This window comes from Pygoscelis adeliae, unplaced genomic scaffold (genome assembly GCF_000699105.1).
Source record: "Pygoscelis adeliae isolate BGI_AS28 unplaced genomic scaffold, ASM69910v1 Scaffold100, whole genome shotgun sequence".
Lineage (NCBI taxonomy): Eukaryota > Metazoa > Chordata > Aves > Sphenisciformes > Spheniscidae > Pygoscelis > Pygoscelis adeliae.
This window is the reverse complement of record NW_008824034.1, coordinates 3372963-3383216: the sequence shown is the minus strand read 5'-3', so window position 1 is coordinate 3383216 and position 10254 is coordinate 3372963. Positions and strand designations below refer to the sequence as shown.

Sequence of the window (10254 nt, the reverse complement as noted above, 5' to 3'; positions counted from 1 at the left end):
AATAACCATGAACGCAGGGTTCAAGGCCTCCATCATCCAGAGGCAGTTGAATACGCTTAGGTGTCTGCATACCTGTGTACTACAATGCTGGCTGTCTCCCCGTTCCGGGGTGCGGCTGTGGAAGGCCGGTCTCTTTACGTTAACGCCTGCTGCTGTACAAATGCTGTATGTGTTTGCTGCTTAGAGCAAATTAAGACATCCCCTTGACTTTGCAGGATGTTGCAGACTACAAGTCTAAAGGAAAGTTTGATGGCGCAAAGGGAGCAGCAACCAAAGCTGCTCGGAAAAAGGTAGAGGAAGAAGACGAAGAGGAGGAGGAGGATGAAGAAGAGGAGGATGAAGATGATGATGATGAATAAAACTGTACAATACTTGTCTCCATGTGAATACCATAGAGTAGGGGAAACACCATAAATGAAGCACCTCTTATTTGAGATGGTGTCTTTTGCCCTTATTAGGCTTAATTAAAAAAAAAAAGAAATTTGGATTCCGATCGCGTTGTAGTTTCTAAAAGTGCTCTAGAAATTGTAACTGGTTTACATGAAGTGGCCATGGGTGTAGTGAGCACCCTGAAACTGTATCAAAGTTGTACATATTTCCAAACATTTTTAAAATGAAAAGGCGCTCTAGTGTTCTCCTAACTCTGTGCACTTTGCTGTTGGTGTAACAAAGCATTTAAAAATGTTTCAAGCATTTTTTTAATTTGTAAGGTGGTGTTACTATATGGTTATTGGCTAGAAAATCCTGGGTTATAAACTGTACATATCTATAGTTTGTAAAAACTAGACAGATTCTTGTGGTACATGCTTAGAGTTATGATGCCTTAGAGGAGCAGTGATTACTCGGAAAGGCTGTACGTTCCCCGGGGTGCCATGGCCCAAAGCATGCACTGTGAGGGTAGATCTATTTACACTACAGTGGGCGTCCATTTAGCTTAAAGTTGTCTTTCTGTATATAGTGAAATAGCATTCTGCTGCCATTCTTAGTTGTGGAAGGGGGTTCAGCTGGCATGAGAAGTGTATGGATTTTTTTAGTTAAGTGCGGTAGTTTTTAAACTGAAACTGTAGACATCTCTTCATCGTCAACTAAGTGAAGAGCCAGTGCAGCAACTGAAGTTCAAAAACACTCTGTACTTAAACGAATTTGCAACGTTCTGTTTTTTTTGTATGTTTAGAATGCTGAAATGTTTTTGAAGCAAAATAAACAGTATTACATTTTTAAAACTGTTCTTGACAACACTCTAAATTTCTGGTTTAAAAGGATCTTAACAACAGCAAGAGGTTCATTTTGAAGTCTGTGGCATCCCTCAGGGCTGGTGACTTAGGAAACATTCTGACTCAAGGATTAAAAAAAAAAAATAAAAAAAAAAAATGGTGGCCAGCCAAAACTGGCTGAATTGAAAGAGATGGCTGCTCCAGCTAATATGCAATCGTAACTGTTTATGGCTGAGTGGCATAAGACGCTATGCAAGTTTGAACTTTATTACTTGAACTTGGGAGCCTAAATGAACATTCATGACGTAATTGTTTGTTTGTGTGTGTATATAGCAGCATTCAGAGATGCAGAGAAAGGTAGGTGGCTAGGAATGAGGCTGACACCATGGAATAAGTATAAAAGCATAGTTTGGATTTTTTTTTTTCAGTTGTGTTGGGTAAATTTATAGCCCAAATGCATTGCTGTACATATTAAAATGTGCCTTTTTTGTCCTGTGTTAAACTGTTTCAGACTTGTGGTTTTTTCTAGCATCTTAATTCGTGGCAGGAGCCAGGCGCCTAGTCTTAACTCCCTGCTGAAGTAGGAGCGTGGCGCAGGTACTTAGTCTGTGTCCTTTCTCTAATGATACAAGTTTTAATACGAGTTGGGTGCTGTGAGGTGGGTTGGGGGAGCGACGCAGGTCTCTCTTTCCCCTTTGGCGACCAGCTGGCTGCGTCGCCATCTTGCTGTCTTTCCAAATCCAAGCTGGAGATGTTTTGCAGCACTTGAAAGGGAAAGGTAATACCTGGTCTCTAGCTGGCGATTCTAATCTCATTTTTCCTTAACACGGAAACCGCACGAAGTGGGAAAACTATAGCACCCCTTGCTACCCTTGAATTCCTTGTGCTGGCTGTAGTTAGCAGTCAGTGTTTGCTTGGCAGTGAGGAGGAGATGGGGCTGTGGGGATACTTCGAATTAATAGCAGGTCAAAGTTGTGGGCTGCTGTGTGCAGCTGACTAAGAGGACAGGGTAACAATGGTGGGTATGGGCTGCTGCCACTGCTACCTTAGAGCCAGGCTGCAGATTAATGAGGGCCAGGCTTACAGGCAGTAGCTGCTTCAAATGTGGGTAAAACTGCTTTGTTGCCTAATTGGGTAGCACATCTGGCTTCCTGTGACTTCTCAACAACTGTAGTATCTTAGCAAAACAGTCTGATCTAGTGTTGAGATGGACTAGAACCTGAAAGCAAAACCAAGCAAAACTTGGTATCGGATGAAGCAAGCTAATAAACTTTTATGAAAGGTAGCAACATGTGGCAACTTTTTTTTTAAGGCTAAGTTACAGTTGGATCACTTAGAAATAACTTCTATAATTGCTTAATTATGGCAGTTCTTTGTGTCTTTAATGCGCAAGAAAACAAGTGTGAAATTGGCCCCCATTTTATGGGAAGTGGCATTTTAAAAGCCTCAATAAAGCTGCATCTGGAAAAGAAATAGGTACCTTTGTATTTGCTACCCTTTCCGCACGTCTTCTGATGCAAGGGAGAAGACGGCTGGAGATTCCAGTACGTGGAAATTTGATGGGGAAGTGGTGGAGCAGAAGAGAAAAGTGATGGCATCATTTCAGGAGCTGTAATACTGTTTCTATTGTCTAGTTGGCAAAATCTCCCCTTGGCCACATATGGGAATTAGTGTAGATCACTGCTGTGCAAATCGAGCTTGGCTTTGAATTAACTGCTAGTGAGCTGAGCCCCTATTGATAGTATTAGCAAATAAGGACTAGAGCTGACACCTCTTTGTCTTCGTTATATTGGAAATCTATCGAGTTGCAGGGCTTGATTAAGGTCTTGAACCTTACGATGCACTACCTATTCCTGCTCTGCAAATTTCTAAAATATGGCATGCCTTGGGGATGCTGTTCAATACAAAGCTAGTGCGGGACTCCAGGGACTCAAATTCGGATATTGCAGATGTAGTGATGATGTTTCTTCCCCCAGTGCTCTGCCATTGATAAATACCATAGTGTGAACATATATAAATAACACACGATTTCCGCCACCACCACTGGTTTTTGTGTTCTGAGATGTCATCTCAAATATTGGGAACTGCTTAATTTCACCCAGCTCCATTTTTTGATAGAACATCCTCCAAGTGCTCTTTCTGCTTTGAAATGCTTACGGTATTTCAGAGCAGACATTGCTGCTTTGGGCTGCTGTACAGCTAAAACTTCTAGTTTGACTTTAGTCCTAAGCCAAGCAGAGTAAATAGGTCTCTTATTAACTCCATTATTTGTAGAGAAGGGTAATGATAAAATAGATTTGGGGAAAGGGATGGGTGAAGAGAGACTCTTCCTTGTGTGAATTTGACAGCTGACTGTGGACTGCTTTTGTTCCCAAAATGCAAAATGTGATTTGTTGCTCCCCCCTGCGCCTGCTGAAGTCGAGCTGAGGTGGGCTATGAAGATGAGGGGCTAGGTTAAGAAGAAGGGATGGTGCCAGTACTGCAGCTGTTAAAGCCTGCTCGCTGCTCTGGGGAGGCAGGGCTTGGCTCGATTGGGTTGTGTGGTCCCTCTGGATGCCTAAAACAGTGGCAGAGATGTGAGAGCTTTTGCTCAAGGGAAAGCATCTGCCGGTGCCGATGTGGGGTGGAGATGGGCAGAGGCAGGCAGGGTGCTGCCTGGCAGCACTGACCCACATCGTGCAGGTCGTTTCCCGTGGTTAGTACTGTTTGATTTGCACTCAGGACTATACATAGTCTTGAGAACACAGTTGCCATCAAAATGCACCATATCCCTCTGAAATCAAACCACCTGGGGTGAACGGGGCTGCCGAGCTGCTCTGTGCAGGCCAGAGCCTGCCGCTGCTGCAAATGAGCCCGGCAGTCTATTAGCACGACCCGGGGAGGCAGAGGAGCAATGTTTTCCTGCTGCTCTGTAGCCTATACGTTTCTACATTCAGTTGAAACGTGGTAAATATTTGGCGTGAGCTGAAAGTGAGCACTTAGACTAGAGGGGGGGGCTCTGGGGGAGGGACTGCATTGGGAAAGCCCCACCGCTGGTGTGGGGTTAGCTCCCTGCAAGCAGTCGCAACGAAAGCTGTGCTGCAGGATGGTTTCCTACCGCTCATGTCAGTATCCTAATGCATCTGTAGGGAAGCAGTGCATTAATTTTTCTGTAATAAAATTAATTAAAAATCCTAGTCCAAATGCATATTGAATCAATTAGCAGTGAACGGCTGCAGCTCTAGCAGAGGTCCATAGGAAGGTGAGAGTCTGGGGATCGTACTGGGGATACAGGCAGAGTCGAAACACCTCTGTTATCTGCTCCCTTTGAACAGCTGATTTTTATATAGTTTTATTCACTCGTAATAAACCCTGCAGGAACAGCAGCGAGGTGCAAGGGCTTCTGTTGGCTTTGGCTCAGGCAGTGGCAGGTGAATGGCTTTTTCCTTCCAGCCTCCAGCACAATTCTGGCAGCCACCTCGAGTTTATGTTTTCCCTCTGCTCACTCAGGCTGTTGTTCCATGGGCGGAGAAACACCCCGCAAGTAAGCCCTCTTCTGCTGAGGGGCTTGGACCAGGAGAAGGGGCTGGGCTGGGACGTCCCCACTGGCTTTGCTGGGGCGAGAGCAGGACGCTGCATTTATGGCAACGCTGCTGTTCACTTTCTGACAAGCCCCACGCTCCCCTCTATGAACGTTAGCCTGAGCTCGCTCTCCTCTAAAAGATAACAGGAGGAACTGTGACAAGTGACATATTTATTTCTTTCCGCTAGGGCTGAACCACATTTTAATGCAATAAACTGAGTTGCAAATTGCAGCTGCGCTGCAAAACAAAGTGTGCTGGAGACCCCGTTACCAAACGGTTGCTCTCCAAACATGTTCCAGCTTGCAGTGGAGAAGGCACCAAATAACCAGCATGCCTGATAAGGGGTTTCGTGCCCTACGAGGTGTCTTCATCCCTTTACGGCAGGCTGGGCTCTGGGGGGAGCATGGCGTGCGCCTACACCTGCTTGGGCAACATTTGGCGACCTGTGCTCACAGTGCCCTGCAAACCTCTCATCCTTCTGATAGGTCTGATGCGTACATGCTAAAGCAGGATGTGGATGAGGGGTGGCTCTGTGCCTGTGCTAACGATCTTGATTGGAGTTGTCTGCTGCTAAGAGCTCTTCCCTGAGTGCCCTCCTGCACCTGGATTCCTAAACCAGGCAGGAGGAAGCAGCCACAGCCCTGCTAGAGCTGACAGCTATGTCTCCCGGGTGGTGAGTACCTCCTTCTCTTGTTCCTGGATGTGGCACGGCCTCACAGAAACACCTATGAAGTAGCTAAACCAGGGTTAGTCTTTCTGTTAAGCCAGAGCAGAGATGGCAAGTGACTTCCCCAGGACTGGGGAGCCTGGGCGTTGTGCTGAGCAGCAAACTGGTGCTGTGGTTAAGACCTTGAGGCTGGGATGTATAAAACCAAACCTTTGTCTCGTTGATGTTGAGAGATGAAAACGCATTGACCGTGGTAAGAGGATGCCTGTCTTGAAATTGTGTCCCCCCGACACAATTGACTTCATGTCCCTGGCTGAATCCAGCAGCCGGGAAAATCACAGCTGGGAACCGAGCCTTGCTGTGGGACCGGGCGTTTTGACGGTGTTTGCAGTTGACTTTTGAGCCTCTGAAGTGCAGGGTACTGCTGCTCTGCCCCCGTACCTGCCACCTTGTCTTGCTTCTGGCTGGGTGCTCCCTGCCAAGACACCCAAGGAGCAGGAGCAGCCCCCTCTGCGTGGGTGTCGCACGCCTGTGCGTGCTGCTGCAGCCAAACCTGTGTAAGGAGAGAGGCAGGTAGGGTGCTACGAGTGACAGAGTTGCTTTTTCTTCCCAGCCCCTCCCCTTGTAAAGCTCCCTCAGGTATTTCAAGTCAGAAAAATGCTCTTTTTTAAAATATTAATCAAACACGGTCTGGCTTTGTTGTTGTAAGAGATTATAACTTGTGAGTGTTTTTAACTGCTTCTTTGTGAAGCTTAAGATTTGCTTTATGTTAGTTTAGAAAATTAATACATGTAGAAGGGTGAAATGCTTTGAGGGGTTGCTTGAGACAAATGTCTCTTGGCTGTTGCTAATTACTGTGTGATTGCTCTTTTACTATGTGTTACCTGGGCTGTACCAGCAATAATTCATGGTCTTGCAAAAGAGGCTTGAGAAAGGTGGAAGCAGGGGCAATTTGGTCTCCAGTTTTCTTTAAAAATATGTTGGTCAAGTTTTTGTTCTCTTTAGCTTTAGAGCTCAGGCTGGGGATCTCCTCTGGGCTTGGCTTCTGCAGTTGTTTAAGGTATTGCTGCCTGCAGCTCCTAGCGAATGTCACTCTCCAGTAGCAGGGAGAGCAAAAGGAAACACGCGCTGGGTCTTCTCTTGCTTTATTTCATTGCTTCATATAGTAACTTAATTTTTGCAAGCTGCTGGGAGGTTTTTCAGACCAAGCTCAAAGATCAAGGTGTCAGTAAAAGTCTTAAAGAGAACCCTTTCTCCCAAGGGCTTGTCTGGAAGTGGAATAAAACCTGACCAAATAGCGTTAAACTGTCTAACTAAAGATTTCTTGTTCCTCACTGTCGCTGGTGTTTCATTCGTTGGTGATTCCCCACCAGAGAGATTTGCTTAGCAAAAAAAATCAGCTAGGCCAGACCTGGTATTTTGAACCTTGAGGGTGACTTGCAAAAGGCTTTCGATGGCTTTGGACATCAGGAGGACTTGGCCTTGTTTGTTTTCTACTATTGCCTGTACATCTTTGCAGTACGTTGCTGTCCCCTCTTGGTGCTTTGCCTGGGGAGAAAGCGAAGGTGTCTCCCTCACAGGCTCAGCCCTTTGCCCTTTCTATTAACATGTGATTACTCATCTGTGGGGAGCACCAAGAAATACTCCTGCAGACCCAGGGAAGATCGCCCCTGATGCTTCTCCCTTACTGGAAGGTGACATCTTAAAAAGCCAACTCTCCAACAGCGCTTTAGGCTGATGTTTCCAAGTGTGAAGTGGAAAGAAGCCCCCAACCCCCCCAAATAAGTGCCCCCACAATGCTTATTTCCAGGTACTGTTTCACAGATCTCTTAGCTTTTAAAGACACTTTTTCTTCAGCTGTTCCGTTTCCTCCACTCCTCCCATTCCCTGCCCGGCGAAGCAGCTGTGGTCAGCAAACCAGACTCAATGGCTTATTTGAGGTGGTGTAACTTACTCCCAAATTTTGGGAGCAGACTGGCCTGTGTTTTCCCGCGAGTCGGATGCTTTAGGGAAGATCTTCAGCTGGTGTGCTCTGTGCCAGCTCAGACCACCCACTGGTGCTGTTCCCCTCAGATTTTGTGCTCACGGCAGCACTGGGGCGAGGGTGGAGGCTCTGGCGATGCACGAGCCGCTGCTGGCTGGGAGCGTGCCAGACCAGCCGATGCACATGGAGCCGAGCGGTTGTGATGGAGGTGGGAAACAAGAGCGGGAGGTGGCTAAGGGATGCGGGTCTCCGGGTCTTGAGCAGACGGCATCCAGCCCACAGGGTCTCTCTCTGTGTCGGGGACCATATGGTGCTGTATTTCACAGCCGGCCCTGTGAAATAAGGTTCGGCAGCTAGTATAGATGAAAGGGAACGGGTAGTCTCAAAAATGTTTGCTGTTGCTTGTGCTCGGGTCTCTCGTGGAGATGGTTATGGCCAATGAAGTACGTTGGGCTGTACCGCGGCCATGCTGGGTTTCTGTAGCGTGCTTGTTGGGCTGGGCTGGGAATGCCTTCTCATGGCAGGGAGCAGCAATAGGCTGCTGTGGGGTGAGATAAGGTGTTAATGTGTGGATGGGAAGCACCTTCGTATGTATTCTCATCCTGCTAAACATGAGTTTCCTGCCCTTCAAAGGTGCTCTGGTAGGGTCTCTTCCCCATTTACCCCCTTCCCAGGCCATGCTCCAGCGCCAGCTCTCGCAGGAGGTGGCGGGGCTGTGCCGGAGTGTGTTGCAGAGCTGCCAGGCGACAGCCTCTCCCAAAGCAGAGCTGCAAATCTCCGTGAGCCAGAGCGGGATTGCCTCCGGCCCCACAGTGCAAGGGAAGCAAGAGCCGTCCTCTTGCCGTGGATGCGGGTGCTCAGGCAGCCCCGCGGGGAGGGTCCCGTGGGGGCAGCCCACCCCAATAAGGGCTCAGGGTGCCTGTGACAAGAGAGGGGATCCTGCTGGAGGAGCTGCCGGTTTGCTAGAAGCCATCTCCTAAATATGGACATGGTTATTTCTATTTATTTATTTGCTTGCTCTGGAATCTTTGAATTTTTCCCTTAATCTTGGAGGAAAATCAGTGGTGCCCTGTGTGCATGTGACATGGCTGCGCACAAACTCCCTTTGTGACTTCTTTCTTTCACGGGGGAGAAATGCATTCAGGAAAAAGCAGGGCCCTGACAACAGGAATCAAGTGTTTCTAAATATGGACATCCCTTTTTGGACTAAAAAATCTTTTTTGTACCATGCATATTTCCCCTGTTAATCATTTCCTTTTGTTCCTTGCAAACTTTGGTCCTTCAATGTTATAGAAGGAATTATAGCTGCTCTGTTTGTAAACTTTCCTTTACGATACATGAACTGGCTTGTGTGTTAGATGAGTTCGCTGGGTTTTCTTTTTAATGCGGTTGGAAAGGCCAGTGCTCCAGTTACTCACACTTGGCTTTTCCTTTTTTTTTTTTTTTTTAAAAAAACAGTCATATTTGGCTTCAGCCCATCTCAAAATATTGGGGATTTTACAGGCCATTGAGCTTTGCCTGGTCCTATTAACTGCTTTTGTGTTACACTAATTGGCTTGATAAAGAAGGGCCTGGGCTCTGTAAAGTGCTTCTTCTCCAAGGTGAAATGTGAGATGGAGGGGGGAAATATTCAGATGTTCACTAGCAGTTATGCTCGCTGGATAATCTGAATGCATCAGAAATCAGCTAGAGCTCAGACAAAGTAGGGGATTAGGAGTCTGAGATGGGCGAGCAGGGGGGACATCTGGAAGCCTGCTGTTTAGCTTGTCTGCTGGGGTGGGTTGCGTCTTCATTATATGGGTTATACGCGCCGAAAATGAACAGCGCTCTGGGATCGCGGTTGCTCTCTGTGGATATATTCTAAAATAACAATTTCTGTTGTTATTTACGGAGCACCCCGCCCTCCCCAGCAGAGCTCTGTGCGTTTAATGCAAACCCGATCACCAGCACAAGCAGAGCAGGAGAAGCGCACCCTCTGAAGCTGGAGGGACTCACTCTGGTTTTACGGCACTGTTTGCACACACCACCGCTGCCTGCTGCTTTGAGGTTTCGGGAGAAACGTTGCATGCGCCCGTGGCCGGTGTTACGCCGACGGCGGATGCACAGTGCTCCCTGCGTTTTTGGGCAGGTGCAGCTCTGCAGAGCCCAATAGAAAAGCAGACGCATGGGAGAAGAAGAGGGAAGTCAAACTCAAGGCTCCTGAATCCTTCCCATGTGCACAGCCTGGGTCTCCGAAAGTTGAGCCCATCGTTAGAGCGCAGGGCTGCTTCTGCCGCTGCCAGCATCTGCTGTGGGCAGCTGCCGTCCGTCCGGGGTCGGTTTCACCTGCCCCGTCCTGCTGCCCCCCTGCTCAGCCCCTTGTCCCGTCCCCCTGGGGGGACGAGGACATGGCTTGGGGTGCAGAGCCGTGGGTGGAGAGGGGACAGATGTGTGGGGTTTTTTCATTTGATAATGAAATATGAGTTGAAAAATGCTTTTGCCCTCTTGAAAACACAATATTGGAGATGGAATTCCAAATATGTTGTGAATAGAAATAGCCAAATACTGGTTTGTTTTGCTTTTGTTTTTCCCCAAAAAGTCATTTCTTTACCAGCCTCTTGGCGTGTGCTCCATTTCTCCTCCTCCATCTCCAGCGCTTTGCTTTGCTCATGTTTCCACCCCCTTTCTGGACAACGTGCCTCGGCAGCTTCAACTTTGGCCACAGCTGTAACGTGCCAAAACATGGCTGTGCACAGCTGGAGCCTTGCAGCGCTCCCACCAAATATCCACTGCTGCCTGAACAGCAGCACGCCTGCCCCTGGGTGGGAAACATCATGCTGAGCAAGC

General features: G+C 47.8%; 1 protein-coding gene across 1 annotated transcript in view; it reads left to right on the top strand.

The window, feature by feature from the left end:
• The window catches only part of HMGB3 (high mobility group box 3), a 3568-nt gene extending 1852 nt beyond the window's left edge, over nucleotides 1-1716 (top strand). Inside the window, exon 4 of the mRNA XM_009331040.1 lies at nucleotides 216-1716. Within this exon, the coding sequence (XP_009329315.1) occupies nucleotides 216-359 (144 nt within the window). The 3' untranslated portion in view covers nucleotides 360-1716. The remainder of the gene's footprint in view (nucleotides 1-215) is intronic.
• The last annotated feature ends 8538 nt before the right edge of the window (nucleotides 1717-10254 follow it).